At 44.1% G+C, this 17,401-nt stretch overlaps 1 protein-coding gene across 9 annotated transcripts in view; it reads right to left on the bottom strand.

Annotated features, from left to right (window-relative positions):
• ANKS1A (ankyrin repeat and sterile alpha motif domain containing 1A) overlaps positions 1 to 17,401 on the bottom strand; it is a 178,854-nt gene that overhangs the window by 102,436 nt on the left and 59,017 nt on the right. For 4 of the 9 annotated variants that reach the window (XM_059178566.1, XM_059178571.1, XM_059178565.1 and 1 more), the window contains exons 2-4: positions 6,305 to 6,385; positions 4,160 to 4,316; positions 2,221 to 2,283 (exon numbers count right to left, since the gene is read on the bottom strand). The exons of 1 other annotated variant lie outside the window; for it this stretch is intronic. In XM_059178566.1, the coding sequence (XP_059034549.1) occupies positions 2,221 to 2,283; positions 4,160 to 4,316; positions 6,305 to 6,385 (301 nt within the window). Of the gene's footprint in view, positions 1 to 2,220; positions 2,284 to 4,159; positions 4,317 to 6,304; positions 6,386 to 17,401 lie in introns of those variants that run through there. 4 more of the 9 variants (XM_059178567.1, XM_059178572.1, XM_059178569.1 and 1 more) reach the window with 3 other exon arrangements.

Genomic DNA, 17,401 nt, shown 5'->3' on the forward strand with positions numbered 1-17,401 from the left:
AACAGGCACCAGAGACTTTTTTTTTTTTTTTTTGACAGACAGAGATCACAAGTAGGTGGAGAGGGAGGCAAGGAGAGATAGGGGCAAGTAGGCTGCCCACTGAGCAGAGAGCCCGACTTGGGGCTCGATCCCAGGACCCTGGGATCATGACCTGAGCCGAAGGCACAAGCTTTAACCCACTGTACTACCCAGGCGCCCCGCACCTGGGACTTCTTAATTTCTACAGGTGCCTGACAGGACTCAGCAAACAAAACAATTCCCAGACACAATCCAGGTCAATAAAAACCCACTGAATCAGGATAAAACCCAGGGAGGTTCAATTCGAACCAGCTCAAAGAGAGGTTGCATTCATAGCAAAATCCAAACAGCTTTAGCCCTTAGTGCAATTTGCATCATTTAGCCTTTCGTGGGGTGGCAGGAGGCAGGGGTGGGGGGGAGGTAAAGGGCATTGTTTCCAAAAAGAGAAATATGTTCTTATGCCATTTAGACCAATTTTCTTTTTTGTGTAGGAAATCAAGGGATAAGAAAATGTGCTTTAAAGACCCAAAGACTTACCCTTTAATCAGAGCTTTATAAGCTAACTAAACTAACCACCGAGTGCGAAAACAATCACTTCAAGGCACCTCCCCACAAAAATAAAACCCTGACCAGACTAATTGAGCAATGTTTCATTAAGCTTCAATCCACCAGTAACAAAGAACAAATTCCAAAGTCCCACTTCAGAAAGAGCAGACTGTATATGCCCTTCAGAAGTCAGATCTCAAATACTACTAGTTATCAGATAGTTGTACTTAATGTGCATTCACTTACTTAAACTCCAGATGGTATACTGCACTTTACAGGAGAGGAAACCAAGGCTCACAGAACATAAGTAACTTATTTAAGTCAACAAAACCAGTGGGGGGCAGCACAGAATTCAAACTCAGGCTTGACTTGAAAGGCTGTGACCTTTAATAAAAGTTTTCTCCACTGCTACAACAAGTTTAAAAAAAAAAGGAAAGAAAGAAAATGAAGATATGGTATCTTGCTCTTTTGAAAATTAGAAAACAGAGAGGGCCAAGCAAAAGCTAATGCATTCCACTACCCCGAATCAAACTGCTTCTCCGCCATCAAGTCCCAACAGCTGAAGAGCATGGCCCACGTGGAGCTTCACTCACTAAATCAGCATTTCTCAAAGAATATCTGCCTTGCATTTGGAAACATGTAGAAGTACCTTACGTTTCCCTTCCCCGAGGCTACTGTGTTCGGAGCAAGGGAAAGGTAGCTAATGTGACTAACTGCACTGACTTAACCAAACTCCAGACTGGTACCAAAAGGCAAACCTCACCTGAGTGGAAACTCAGGTTAAAACCAGCAGGTGAGAGCACCGAGGAGAAAGGCTAACCAGCACCCACAGTTCTGCCTCCTGGTGTGGTGAAGGCCGGCGCGGGGGTGGGGGGGGGGATGGACTGTGCCGTTCATCACCAGCCTAACCTGCCCCTGCCTCACAGGGAGGGAGGCTCGAGGCCAGTGTCCTGCTTGACCCTGTGACTTCATTTCCTATCTCAGACCCCCTCCCAGGGGCAAGAGTGACCTAGCAGTGAGAGAAGCTGAGAGTTGGGGAGAAGCAACTGAGGCTTTAAAGTCCCAGGCAGAAATGCACGAACTCAAGGAAGTGAGGAATGAGCCCAAAGGGACAGCTTTTAAGAGTAAAATGGAGTCACCATACCCCTTCCCCACCACCTCCACCACTAGCTTATTGAAAATGAGATTCCACTTCAAAAGAAATAGAGAAAGCAGTGTAAAAAAGATCTTTAAATCCAGTTAGTGTAATTTAATCATTTTCTGTGCTGATTAAAAAGTAAGCTAATATGTTTGACATCTCTTAATTGAATTTTTCTTTTTCAAATTTAAATGATTTTTAGCAATCACAATGGTAAAATATGCATATAATATGGTTCCTTCTCTTTCCCCATTTCGGCCATTTCTAAGCTTTTCAGACATTCCGGGAAAAGCACCCAACCTTTCCAGAATTAGCATGGGTTTTAAAAATAAAACCCAAACTCACTGAAGCTGCAATTTCCCATTCCCAGACAAGCCAAAAGCAGATGGGCTGAAGCAGACAATAGTCAGGGTGAAGATGAGGAGCCTGAGTGGATGAGAGTGGAAGCCAGAGAGGACCAAAAAGGGAGTGCAGCTTGGAGAAATGATGCAGAGAAATCCTGGCAGCAACGTACACACCTTGGCATTGATATAAGGGTCAAAGGGGCCGTACTTTTTGAATTCTTTGATCTCAAGAGCATTCTATAAAAAGGAGAGGAAAAGAAAATGTGATGATAAAATGGATGAAAAATATCAAAGCAATCCCCAGCCCCGAGGGGGTCCAACAGGAGAACAATGTGGATCTGCCCTCTGGGAGCCTGGAAAGGAAGTTAATGGGGGAAGGCAGGCTCGAGGGCACAGCACTCATCACCCCTTCTTATCCAACCATCCAACTGGAACCACATTAACGGTTTTTAAGTAGATCCATGTGGTACTACTACCTAGAGCCGTTAGGTTCTTCCAGCTCCTGCGGAAGTCTTGCCCAGCCCCTGCCCCACCCAGCTGCCAGCCAGATACTCAGAACACTGGGCTGGTGTCCCTATCAAGGGATACTCCAGGCAGGAGGTGGCAGTGAGCAGGACAAGCTAGCACACTCAGGTGGCCCAAAAATCCAAGCAGCTGTGTTTCAAGGCAAAAGTGAGCAAAGACAGGATTAGAAATGGTCGCCGAAAATTTCTTAAATGAGAAGGACTTTAATGGGTGACTAGTTGGTTCAACATGGAGGAATAGGAGTTAAAAGCAAACTTCCTGATAAATTTCCTCCGGTTAAGAGAAATTACAATCACTTTAGCCAGGAGGAGTAAAATTGCATTTAGATTCTAAAGCAGCAATTCCAGAGACAATTTTCATTTTTAATGTTATGACACAAACATCCTCATGGATCATCTTAAAATTTCTGTGGCTTACCTATCCAGAAAATACAGCTTGAGAAGCAAAAGGGAAGCTGATTACCAGCTATACACACACAATCTCCAATTTGAGAGATTTGGGAGCATTGTTTTAATTTTCTCTATCCTCAGGGTGAAGCTGCCCTTCTCTGAGTCAGTCTTGGTCCTAACTGCTCACTGAGAGGGTGCAGAGCCCTGCTGATAGATGGGCTCACGAGAATGATTTCCTATTTTTGGAGGAAAAACCCTGACCTAATCCTACAGGTAATTTAACACTTTCCTCTCAGTAAAGTCATTAGAAAAACAGTCCTGGGCTTACTGAGAAAGAGCAGCATCTCTCTCACTCAAGCAACTAAGAAAAGCACCTGCTTCAGTTCAGAGCAGAGAGGAAAACAGAGTGGCCTGTCACACAGGGAAAGCCCATCTCCTCTCAAATGGATACACGATCTCAGACTCAAACTACAAGAAACTGCATTTTATGAGAGGACTGTCTAGAACCTGCATAATGCAAGCATAACTTTTCCAAAGGAATCAAGGTGAAAAAAGTGGAAGAATGGTATCAGAGAACATAAATCCATGGCCACTTTAAGGTATTTTTGCTCAACTGCTGCCTTTTTTTTTATTTTCTAAGAATTATCTCTGCTTTAACAAAACAGGGTCACTCTTAAATTGACCTTAGGAGAGAGCATATAAATGATTTTCATTCTGCTTCATCACCTCTGGCCTCTGAGCTTACTCAGATGTTTTTAATGAGCTCCTTTTTCAGTCCCGGGATGAGTCCTTCCACTTCTGCCAGCTGCGATGGAGGGAGAACACCGCTTATCGGCTAAGGCCACTCCGCCATGCCGGTGGCATAAGCACTGCTTGTAATTAATTAAGCCTGCCACTGTGAAATGGCCTCTAAACAATTTTATGGGATTTGTGCTATTTCCCATTTTGCACATGAGGTATGTAGATCTTTATAATAGCACTACTCCAAATCTGCACGATTCAGATGCATGTAAAATGCTTCCTTGGGGTATGAGATCTCCCTGATGCCCTTGGAGGAGTAGTGTTGGGAGGAGGGGAAGCATTTGTAGGGCCTGGAAGAGCTGGTTCCCTGCAATCTGTGCTGCGGAACTGAAACAGCACCGGGAGGCCACCATGGTCTGGCTATAGCTGAAGGGAAGAATGCTTCTCTTCCTTCCGACCTGTTCGTTGACTCTGGTGTGTGAGGGCCCTTGATGGATGAGCAACCGCACTATCTGGGCATCTCCTTTCCAGGCTGCCAAGTGCAGAGGGTAACAGCCTTTGGAATCAGCCACATTGGTCAACGCATCGTTCCTCAGAAGAACCTCAACCACATCCCTAGAAGGCAAAAATCAATCATGAGTTTGCAGAACTCAGAAGGCTTTCCTACTTACAGCACTTCACATCTGGGCAGCTGAAGCCCTTTCAGATATTATCTCACTCGGGCCCCCCTCTCTCTACCTGAGCTCATTGCCCAGTCTCTTCCTTTTATTCCATGAGCTACGTGTACAGCTGTTGATAGGCGGCTGAAACATCTTGAGCCAAATGACACTGACTCATCACCTTGCCATTCTCTGGGCTTTCTAGACAATCCATCTCTATTCCATTATTTTGAAAATGTCTGGTTCCCTTGTCTAAACCTTACAATGTTGCCTTGTTTGTGATGTTTAAACAGCATTTGGGGATAAAATTTACATGAAAGTAGTCATGCAAGACAAATATCGTTATTCACCACATTATTCAGAGCATTTAGTGATGTGGGAGCTAAAAGCAGACAGGCAGAGCGGAATTAAAGTTGCTGCAAACATAAGCCAGACACATATGGTATCATTTGATACATCCAGAAAGAAGGGCTTGGCTTTCTCCTTGGTGACACTACTAATTAAGCAGATACAAATGTATAATTATCCCCATGCACATGAGGTCAGAGAAAATCCCCACTGTAAATAAAAACAGCATCTGGATAAACTTGGCTAACAAGCTAAAGTCATTTAAGTATAAGATTTACTTTAATTCAGGCCACCACCCCACCAGTTATGGGGGAAGGGGTCTCCACAGAGTCCATGTTTAGCTTTGTCCAAGATGACCATAGAAAAGACACAAGGATCATATTCAATATATTTCAGAGAAGTTTAATGTAGAAGGAAACAACCACCACCTCTTTCAGGCACAACAGACTCCATTAGGCTGAGCTAAACACTGTACAGGTGATACAGAATACCACCGGGGGCGGAGGGCCCTGTTCCTTGCTCAGCAAAATCCAAAATGGTTCCGATAATCCCACCTTATGAAAACTAAACTTCTACTCTTATCTCCTAGAGCATGATGCCTCAAGCTCTCCTTACCACGCTCTGTGCTGCTACACTCTGGGTTCCATTCTTCCACATCCTGGCAAATCCACTCATTGTACTCCCTGGCTCTGCCTGCCTCTGGGCTGGGCCATCACATTCTCTCTCATATGGAGGGCAGTGCCCCCTGGAAAAGGCTGCCAAACCATTTAAACCTATGTCATCTTCTCTCCCACCCCCCCAAAGCACAGCTTCTGCAGAAAACTTTCCATGCAAATCCCACCCATCAACTACTAACCAATACCTAGAGAGAATTAAATAGGCCGTACAGGGGCGCCTGGGTGGCTCAGATGGTTAAACATCTGCCTTCGCCTCAGGTCATGATTCCAGGGTCCTGGGATCGAGCCCCACATCAGGCTCCCTGCCCAGGTAGAAGCCTGCTTCCCCTCTCCCACACCCCCTGCTTGTGTTCCTGAGCTTGCTCTCTTTCTCTGTCAAACAAAGAAATAAAATTTAAAAAAAAAAAAATAGGCCATATGATCATGTATTTTTCCCCTGAAAAAAGGTTCTTGTTGTCTACCAGGCTAATTGTATGAGGAAGAGTGGCAAGCCAAAAGAGTAAATAAATAAGTACTTTAAGAGAAGGGAAGTTTCTTATGACCACTCAGTCTATCTTCAGGTTACAAAGGTGCTGGTTACCTAAGAGATTATCCAGCCCCTTTATATCTGGCTGTCCCAAACGTGACCTTCACAAGCAGATCACTGCAGGGCATTGTGCCGCTTTAAAGAAGAAAAGGACAAACAGAAGAAAAGGTAAAATTTAACTTTTGGTTGAAGGTATATAGGCAGAGGAGTAGGGAAGGGTGCTTAAATTATATCCTAACAAGAGACTTGGGAACTTTGGATGGACTGAATTTCCTTTGCTCTTTGCTGTTCCTCAACATTACTGCTTAGTAATTCTGTATGGAAATCAAAAAAGACGATCCAAAGGCCTGAGTTCTGGAGGGTAGGGCGGGAATACAGCACATGGATACTTACTTATGGCCATTCAAAGCAGCATGGTGCAGTGGTGTATAGCCGGTGCTGTCAACACAGTTCACATTGGGCCCTCTCCAGATGCTATGGGGGGAAAGAAAAAAGAAGACTGAAGTCTCAAACCAAATTCAGAGCCAGCTAACTGCTTAGAAAAGAGTTCTTGGTGGTGATGAACCAAACTATTTATATCTTCATGACTCCTGAGAAAGGACAGCAGCTCTTTACTACAGAAATGCATAACCCCCATGATAGGCAGGCATTTGCTCAGCAGGTGGACAGGTGTCCAGATAACGGTGTAAGCGTTTAAAAGCTTGCTCTTCTGTACCATTGTCGTCTTTTTCTTTTTTTTAATTTTTAAAAATTGAATCCATTTTCTCTTTAGGCATATGTTTGAATTCTGCTCTACAATAAGCCAGTGAAGTATTACATTTTCTTTCATGTCTTTTTTTTTTAAGTAAGCTCTCCCCCCAATGTGGGGTTCGAACCCACAACCCCAAGAGCAAGGGTTGCATGCTAACTGAGCCAGCCAGGTACCCCATGTACCCTTCTCAATTTTAACTACATTATTCACTCAATATGGGACACGTACCTCTAAACACTCCCGGGACTGTTGGAACACTTCACTGAAAGGTCATCAAAAATATCACTGAACCAACCATTCAGTCAGTCACAGGTACTGAACACCCACTTCTGGTGGTGTTCTGGTGACTGAAGACTTAAGAGAGACTTCAACACAGACCTACAGATAATCCGGATGATTTAACCAGCCAGAACCAAGACGAAAGAACCCACATTAATAAAAGCACCAGGACACATGTGTTAAGATGTAAGAGACAATGAGGCTTTCTTTCTGAATGTCTTATTGCTTAAAAAAAAAAAAAAAAGAAGAAGAAGAAAGAAAGAAGGAAAGAAAGAAAATAACAAGATCTAGAACTTGAGTGCTTTATTTGAATCAGAAATACCGTACTAGGAAGCAGAAGTGTCATCTAACTTAATCCTCAAAGCCCAATTCTTACTTCTGCTTCACACCTTACTACACTGGCCAGAGCTGCTGCTGCTGTGTTTTGTTTTGTTTTTTGAGAGAGAGAGAATCTTAAGCAGACTCCAGACTCAGCGCACAGCCCAATGCAGGACTTGATCTTATGATCCTGAGATCATGACCTTACTTGAACTCAAGAGCTAGACCCTCAGCTGACTGAGCCACCCAGGCACACCTTGGCCAGAACTTCTAAAACAATATTAAGTAGTAGAGGGCAATGTTGTTTTGTTCTTGCTTTTAATGAGAATGACTCTACTGTTGGCAGTTGGTGTGAGGTAAGTACGCTGTACCATGTAAAGGAAGTGTCTTATTTTTTTCCTTAAAGAAAAATATTAAAAAATAGTTGTACAGGGATGCCTGGGTAGCTCAGTTGGTTAAGCGTCCACCTTTGGCTCAGGTCATGATCTTAGGGTCCTGGAATCGAGCCCCACATCAGGCTCCTTGCTCAGATGCAAGCCTGCTTCTCTCTCTGCCTGCTGCTTTGCTTGTGCTCTCTCTGACAAATAAATAAATAAAATCTTAAAAAAAAAAAAAATAGCTGTTGGGACACCTGGGTGGCTCAGTTGGTTGGGCGACTGCCTTCGGCTCAGGTCATGATCCCGGAGTTCCAGGATCGAGTCCTGCATCGGGTTCCCAGCTCCACGGGGAGTCGGCTTCTCCCTCTGACCTTCTCCTCACTTATGCTCTCTCTCACTATCTCTCTCTCAAATAAATAAATAAAATCTAAAAAAAAAAAAAAGCTGTTTAAGAATGCCTGGCTGTTTCAGTCAATGGAGCATGTGACTCTTGATCTCAGGGTTGTGAGAGTGAGCCCCACACTGGGTGCAGCGATTACTTAAAAATAAAATCTAAAACAAAAACAACCACACACTACTCTACACCAACCAGACTGACAAAAATGAGAATAAGAAGTATTTATAAAGACGAGGAAAATAAGCACTCTTATATACCACTGGCATGGGTTTGAACTGGTGAATTCCTTTGGGAAGACAATTTGGCAGCATCCACCAAACCAAAAATAGGCATTTACTTTGAGCCAGCATTTCCACTTCCTGGCAACTATTCAGCAGAGACATTCGTACACATGCACAAAGATACACGCTTGTACAGGACTGCTTCACTGTGAGAGCAAAAACTAAACACTTCATTTCCATCAACAGTTGGGCACTTAAATACCAGGTATGCCCATACGATGAATTGCTACATAACCATTAACAACAACAACCACAACAAAGGGAAGAAAACAAGTTGGACCTATGTGTCCTGACGTAGAAAGCTTTCTCCCAAGACATACTGTGTTATGGATAAGTGAAAAGAAGTGGTCATTGTGTTAAGACACCTGGGTGGCTCAGTGGGTTAAAGCTTCTGACTTCGGCTCAGGTCATGATTCCAGGGTCCTGTGATCAAGCCCCACACTGGGCTCTCTGCTCAGCAGGAAGCCTGCTTCCTCCTCTCTCTCTCCCTGCTTCTTTGCCAACTTGTGATCTCTGTCAAATAAATAAATCTTTAAAAAAAAAAAAAAAAAAAAAGAAGTGGTCATTGTGTAGCACACAAAACAGGAGCCCTTGCTTTAGAAGTGTGTACATACACGCCCATATGGTAGATGGTGACGGGCAGAGTGCTTGCTGATATTGCCAATGGTCACCTCTGGGAAAGCAATGTGTGTTGGGGGACACTACAGATGGTGAGGAGGGACTCCCATGTTCTGCTCAGTATTCCACCACACTGTTTAAAACACAATGAGGATGCATTCATGTATTTTTATAATAATTTTTTAAAAGAAAAAGGGGAAGGGAGCGCCTGGGTGGCTCAGTGGGTTAAAGCATCTGCCTTCAGCTCAGGTCACCAACTCAGGGTCCTGGGATCAGCCCTGCATTGGGTCTGCTCAGCAGGGAGCCTGCTTCCCTTCCTCTCTCTCTGCCTGCCTCTCCGCCTGTTTGTGATCTCTGTCAAATAAATAAATAAAATCTTAAAAAAAAAAAAAAAAAACTTAAAACTGTTACTGCTAAATGGTTGTATATATGTGACCTGGGCCACTATAATGAGCGGTCTACATTCAGTTTAAAATCTGAAGACAAAATTTAAGTGAAAGGAGAAGACACACATGCTGGGGTATCCAGGCTATTCATTCATTGTCCATTAAGCAGGCGGGTGACAGAGTCAGAAGCCTTAGGTATATCCCGACATCCCCACCCTCCACTGAGCTGGGATTCCTACAGCACCCTCCAAACAAAGAGTTAAAAGCAATTATGTCTGTCACATGTGTACAATAACCTCATTTTCTAGATCAAAAACTGTATGCCTCTAATCTGGCAACGAAGAGAAGGACAGAAAGTGAAAACGGGTCTGGAAAAACTAGGAGGTAGTTTTCACACTCATTTTCAAACTGACCCACCAGATGAAACATCGTCATTCTATCAAAAAAGAGGTGACACTAAGAATCAAAAAACAAATTCTTGGCCCCAAAGCAGTGGCAGATCCCAAACTCCCGTTTATAGAGCTCTTGGCACTTGGCTGAACAAGGACTTTACGATCTAACTGGGATGACAAGGGAAGGTAAAGATGTAGTGGTACAGCACTGGAATAACAATCCAACAGCAAGATGACGAGAAGATGCCAACAGGAGCCAGGAAAAAGAAAGTACCAGGACTGGGTCAGGCAGTCAGGAGCACAGGTCTGTCCGCCCTGAGGACTCCATTAGGAATCTGCTAGCTCCGCAGTGATCTCAAGCCAGGTCCCAAAGTAACCTGAAAACTAAGACTTAAACCGCCCTCACTTTAAAAAAAGAAAAAAGAAAAAGAAAAAAAAAGGCAAGACTGAGCAAGCCTTGTTTCACTCTCTTTTACCGCCACTTGGATATCCTTTACCAGCACTAAAACACCCTCAAAATAATCTGAAAAGACGAGGAAGAAAGACAAGGCCTTCTGTGCATAAAGTTGCAACATTTCCAACCAGTAAGATCGAACCCCCCAACCCCTGCTTTTTCTCTAACTAGCATTTCCTCTGAGCGCCCATCTAGAAATTTGGGGGAATGGGGAATATATTAAATAACACCTAAATGAAAACAGAGAACTGAATCTCCCTGCTTAGAATTTTCGCTTCACACAGGATGGTAGTCATATCCCCCTCCACCCAAGTTTCTTCCTTTTTGGCAGCCCAAGAAAAGAGCTTTTGACAATCGGGGTCTTCCTCTACATCACAGCTGTCCTAATAGGTTTTTCTAAGACAGTAAATGTATAAGGACTGCTCACCAACAAACAAAAGCAAAACAAAAACTGCCGAGAAAACCAGAGGAAAGGAAAACAGCCCAGGAGATTCTTCAACCAAGTCTAACCTACAGAGATTGTACAGACATGCAACTGCTGCCCTTGATTCGTAGAACAAACCCTCACTCCACCCTTGACAGGTCTCCGAGGGGTTCCAGCGACCCCACGGGAAGCAACTACAGGACCCAGGTTAAGAGCTGAGGTGCTCATTAGCTGCCTCCGCCACTTGTCAGTTGTAGGACAAGTGACTTAGTCCTTCAGATCTTCCTCTGCATCTGCAAATCCTACTGTGATAGGCTCCCCAGTGCTTCAGTGGCTGAAGGAGATAAAGCATTAGGGTTGCGAAGCCTAAGACGTGTCACAGCAACCCAACCACACAGACATGATGCTGAGCACAGGAAGCCGTGCTGTCTGGGACTCAGAAGCACCTACGTTTGGAGAAGGCATCTAAAGACACCGGAGGGCAAGGAGGAACAGGGCTGATGAGAACCTGTGGCTGTTGAATCCCACCTCAAGGGCCTCTCTCCGTCCATTTACAAACTGACTACACCCTGATCCACTGCAGGTGGCAGGCTGGATCTGGAGGCAATGATGAAGATCAGGCCAGCCATACAGACACATACAGACACAGCCCACTCTGTACAATGTGACAGGTGCTGAGTGAGAGCTGCCTGTGCATGCGGTCAATAGATAAGTCAAGGGTACCCTCTATGTGCCAGGCACTCTTCCACGGTCTGGGAATGCAAATGGGAAAAGACGAAGTCTCTGCCTTTGTGAATCTTGAATGGGGGGGGGCAGTGAGCAAATAAACAAATAAATAGAAATATGGTAGCTGGCAACGGTCCATGACATAAAGAAACAAAGCAAACAGATCAAGCAGAGTAAGAGAGTAAAATGTAATGGGGCGACACTTTAAATAAGGTCCTCGGGAGAGACCTCTCTAAAAAGGCGACCCTGGAGAAGAGAGGTGAACAAAGTGAAGGAAAGAGCAGTGTGGGTGTCTGGGGAGGACAGGTAGAGAGAACATCAGATGCCAGCAGCCAGAGTAGGAGCAGGCCTGGCATGAGGCTGGAGAGTGAGGAGAAGCAGAGCACTCTGCCTGCAGGGAGCAGGCTTAGGGAGGCCCCCCAAAGGAGCTTCAGCTATAGGCTGGGCTTTGGGGAAAGACACAAAGTCCATACTGAAGAGGGGCGGCACCTGCCAAGCAAGAGGAAGGGGCATAGACTCTCAAGTTCAAACCATGTTGATTGACACTAAATCTCTAAAAGGGAACCAGGGTTCCTGATACCTAAATTTCGTTTGTCCATCGAGAACACCCATATTTAAATCTACATATCACCCTCTGGATCTAGCAAAACTCAGGCACAAACCTGAGGTAAAATTATTGAAGTCTCTGTGAAACCAAAGAAGAACAGCAGAAAACACATGGAGACACCTACTCTAGACCCAGAAAGAAGCCCATGTTCAAATACACACTGGGGCCTGACACCTTTCCTGACTGCACGGGCTGATACTAATCTCACCCATCTCAGATTTTCCAGATCATCGATGACACCTTCACCATAATTGATCATATTCGATGAATTATGATAAATTTATCTTATCTGACCAAATTTATATTTGACCAATTTATCATATTTGACCTTGAACCACTGTGAATTCTTTATGCCGCTCATCAACACCATATATTTTAAGTTCTTTAGGGAAATCCCTCATGTTTTCAAGAGCACAGCACTATGCAGGGAATTGGCTTAGGGCCATCAGTATGCAACTTCTAATACTGGGTTTTTACCAACCTGCTACCTAAATGTGACATGGTCTCTATGACTCACTATACCTGTGGCCATTAAAAATGGCAACGATCTCTTGATGGGGCATAGACCAATATTGCATTTGAGATGTCTGCCCATAAAACACAGAGACAGAAGCACCCTAAGGTAGAACCGAACTGCCTAGTCATTTTCATCTGTGATTACTCTACAGAATCCGATTTCAGGACCCAATGATAACCTAAAGCGGCTCTCTGCTAGCAGTCCCTATGTGTCACATGATTGCCCAGTTACTTAACTGTTTACTTTATACAGACAAGTCATGGCATCTCAACAGGCCGGCAGAGGGCCCAATCCAGTTCAATTCAGTAAATGTTTATGCCCTATCTTCCATATGCCAGGGTGCTACCCAGTCTCCACACTTGAGTGGGGAAGTCAAACAAGTAAACAAACGACAAAGACCGAACAGTGTGTGACATTCTGGAAAAGGAAGTGCGCAAAGCGTAGCTTATAGGGAAATGGAAATATGGGAGGCTTTGCAGAAGGGGAGATATTGGGGCAGAACCTTAAAGCTCAGAAGGAATCCACCAGACCAAAGAAACAAAGAGGAAACACCTAAATTCAAGGTGTCCCACGTCGTCCCAACAAACTGGGGCACATGCAAGTTAACTGTGAGTGGCTGGGGCACACAAGTGAAAGGACGGTGGATGTAGGCAAGGAGAGGAAGGGAGTCCTGGAAATCACTGAAGTTCTGAGTGGGGAATAATCAGATGTATATTTTGGAGAAATCCTTCTGTTGACAGCTGGGAGATGGGAGCCTAGACGGCTACTTGGTTATTCACCATGCTATTGTGACTGCCTGATATATTTCAGAATTTGAAAAAAAAATAATAATTCTGCTAAGCAGTTGTGTAGACAATGAAGAGGAAAAAGAGTGTGACTAGATCCAAGGAGCTCAGCTGGAAGTCAAAAATTCAGGCATGAAGTGAGAACCTGAACGAAGGCAGTCATGAAGAGGAAAGAAGAAAAAGGATTGAATCAACAGAAAAGACAGGATCTGGTGACTAAATGAGGGTGGGGGCATAAGGTGGGTGAGAAGTGAAAAATTCAGAAGACAGAGAGTAAATTCTGGAAGAAAACTGGGGTTACCCTGCTTGGTGATGGTGATGCTGTGGGGTAGGGGGAAAAATAGGGGAGGGAAAGAAAGTTTTGTGTTGGGTTAGACAGCGCTGAAATGAATTTGGACACCCACATGTAGATGTCCAGTCAGCAGGTGCATAATGAGGGTCCAGAATGCCCTATGTTGGTTACATAGTTTAAAATGATAATGTTCAAGTGTTTACATGCATGCAAGTTCCCCATACTTGACCTCTACCACCATATTATGCAGTAGGAAAGTACATAGTGTTGTCTCCATCTTATCAGTAAGAAAACTGGAGTTTGACTGACTTGCTAATCATCATACAGCTAATTCATGTGGTACTAAAACAAAATTCCATGTCTGACAGCTAGTGCATGTTTTTTTCCAGTTTATCTAGGATCTTGGACTTGACTGTTGAGAGAAAACAACTTGGAGTTCTGTGGGTCTTCCCCTGCACTGATTCTCAGGAGGTTAAAGACTCTCAGAGCACTAAGTCAGGAAAGGGCCTTCTCTAGCACCGGCTCTATGAAGAGAGCGCAATGGCAAGACACATGAGGGGTAAGAGAGATTCGGAGAAGTTTTCCATCCAGTTTCATGAAATCACTACAGTCTAAAGAGTCTGTCTCATCAGCCTTTTTCTGCCAAAGGCCTTCACTGTTTTCCTCTGAGTTATCCCTGCAAAAGCAGATTTCTTTCTGAACCTCAGGAAGGGCTGGCAGTTTTCCAACACAATGAAACACTATCCAAAGCCAGTCTTATTTTAAAAAGAATTCATCTTACTCAAACAAATTTGACACATCCTTACTAAAATGCCTTCTACATAGTTAACTGTTGAGGTTTAAAACAAGAGATAACAAGTCCCCATTGTCAAAGAAGCTTATGATCTTTGGAAAAAGACAAAACTTACCAACATGAAATAATTAGATACAAAACCTCCAAAACAGTGCAACCGCCTCTAAAATCTAGTTAACTGGGGAAAAGTGTACATGTATTTTATTTCTGCTAAGCCCTGAACCCCATTAAAATGCAAGTGGAAACAAGCAGTAGGAGAAAGAGAACATTTTTGGAAAATGGAAAGTAGAGAAGTTAGCAGAACTGAGAAAGTGAAACCTTGTGGCCATACGAGGGGATGCCTTTTTGGCCTTCACACATATAAACCCTGGGAAGCCTCTACATACACACACATATGTACCCTGAGGAGGCTCAGGGATTAGAGGTACCAGGTGGTAACATGAGGCCAGGGATAAAGAAGGGCTGAAAACAAGAACTTGATACAAATTCTGTTTATAAGGAGGCATCAGACCACTAAATCTCTGGTCCCATCGAGGGCAGCTTGTAGACAATGACTCCCCATGTCCAGGCAGGAGAATGTGGATCTATTCAGTGAAGAAACTGAATTAGATGGGCTCCAGCCTTGGTGACATCAGGAACAGCAGAAAGCAGAGAGGCAGGCACTGTACTGAAAACAGAAGCCCTAAAAGATCCTGAAGGACGTGATCTCAGCTCTGCTCCCAGAATGCTGGCGGTCCCATCCCCACCCCCAAACAGAAGGCTGGACCAAGCACTCCACAGAACAATTCAATAGATCTTGACTTTGGGAGACTCCCCATCAAAGCAAGTGGGGTCCAGCCCAATCACCCTATATGATATAAAAGCCATCCTTGGCAAGTTCTTCCTACTTCTACCCAGACTATGCAACTGGCTCTTTAGTGACCCGCTCTTAAATGAAAATGACAACCAAAGAGGACTATACATTCGAGGAATGTGTTCAGCATGAAATGACAGAGCACAATACAGAAAAAAAGGGACTCAGAGGAACAGAAACAGAAAACCAAATAAAATCTTAACCCAAAACAACAGCAACAACAACAAACCATTATCACACAAAAACAGGATTAGAAAGAACTGCAATATCAGTGCAAAGTTTTGGAAATTAAAAAATGATAGTAGGGATAAAAACACAATCAAAGAACTAGAAGATAAATCTGAGTAAATCTCCCAGAAAGTGTAACCAAAGAAAAAGATGGGAAATATAAGAGAAAAGATAAGCAGATTAGAAGACCAAGAGTTCCAGAGAAAAGAGAAAAAGCAGAGAGGAGAATATTATCAAAGAAACAACTTGAGAGATGCCCCTAGAACTGAAGGATATGAATTCCCAGTTGAAAGAGTCCATCTCATGCTTAGTACAATGAATAATTTTTAAAAAGACCCATCCCCCTCAAGGCACACTGTGAAATTTCAGAATACATTTCAGAAGTCACGGGATAAAGAGAACACATTTTCCAGGGAGAAAAAAGTTCACACACAAAGGATCGAGTGGCATCAGAATTTTCAATAGCAGCTCTGGAAGCTGTAAGACAAAAGAGCGATGCCTTCAAAATTCAGAGGTAAAGTGATTTCCAATCTAGAATTCTATAGCAGAAAAATTATCAGTCAAGTGTGAAAAGAGAATAAAGATATTTTTAGACATGCAGGGTCTCAAATTTTACCTCCCACACACCCTTTTATCAGGAAGTGACTGGAGGATATGCTCTACCAAATAAATGAGCAAACCAAGAAAGAAGAAGACCGGCATCCAGGAAACAGGGCCAAAAAAAGGCAAAGGAGAGCAGTCATGCAGCAAGCCTGAAGCATGGCTGGAGAGCAGAGGGCTCCAGGGGCCTGCCTGCGTGAGAAAATGAAACTGACAAGGTCAACGGATATGTCGGCCTGGGATGTGGAGAATAACATTTAAGGACTTCAAAACTGTGGTTGTAGTTTGGGAATCAAGAGTGAGCTGGGCATTGGAAGCTCAGAAAACCAATGAGAGAGGCAATTCATGTATTATACGGGAAAAAAAGATCAGACTGTAGTATACTAACTGGGTTAGCAGGTGAATAGTACTAACAGCCTTAGTAATACAAACAGGGGATGCTGGCAGAACTAAACATTGTGAACCATCTCAAGGATGGAGAGGCAGTGGACTGAAAGAGTGCAACAAAGTTAAAACCTCTTCATAACAAAGACTGGTAGAGGATGCCTAAAACTTAAAAACCAAGAAACAGCAGCATAAGCGTACTAATCCAAAATATGGAGGAAAGAGGTACAGAGAGCTAAGAGCTGGAAATGGCTGCTTTCCTGGAAAGGAATGCTGGGGTGCATCCATGGCCTTCCAGTAAGAACATAAGAAACAATTCTGCCACTATGTGACAGATGAGCCCCCGCCAATACGGCCATGTGTTTTTGTGCTTCGAGCATGATGAGAGGCAGCAACTCTGAAGGGTTTGGTTTATTCCCTCATGAGAGAAAACACAAGCAGAAAGGCAATGTGCCCTTTTAACTTCACAGCTGATGGGACTCACACAATCAACTTGGAAGGATGGCATCCTCGGTCCACAAAGCCAGCAGAGTGCTTCCCTGCCTTCTGCCAAGGACAAAGGTGCCCAAAATAGACACACTGCTTAAATTCCATCCTGCTCTCCACAGCATTCTCCTCCTGGTCCTTCTGCTTCTAATTGGTAACTGGTATGGACACACCCAACACCACACACATGTAGGGCTGCAAGTTGCTGGAGAGTGGGGGAGACTGTGAGCCCTTGGACAGTCACCGTAGGAACGACTATCTTCAGTCACTGCTACCTTAGGCAAGCCTAGCGCAGCCTCCCCATCCAGTGCCTACAGCAGGGAAGAGGAATCTGAGCAGCAGCGTGAAAGGGTGCACGGCGAGACTGCTGTTTCATACAGACATGGACGTGACCATGTGGGAGGCACGCTACCCCGCAGAGAACACCAATACAGGAGTTCTCTGCTGTTCCTACATGGTATTCATGAGGACCAATGTATAAATCAAATTTCTACAAGCCCTATTTCCCCCATGGTTTCCATGATTACTTGGCAGGGGGCGCT

Source organism: Mustela lutreola, chromosome 6, assembly GCF_030435805.1.
Source record: "Mustela lutreola isolate mMusLut2 chromosome 6, mMusLut2.pri, whole genome shotgun sequence".
Taxonomy (NCBI): Eukaryota; Metazoa; Chordata; class Mammalia; order Carnivora; family Mustelidae; genus Mustela; species Mustela lutreola.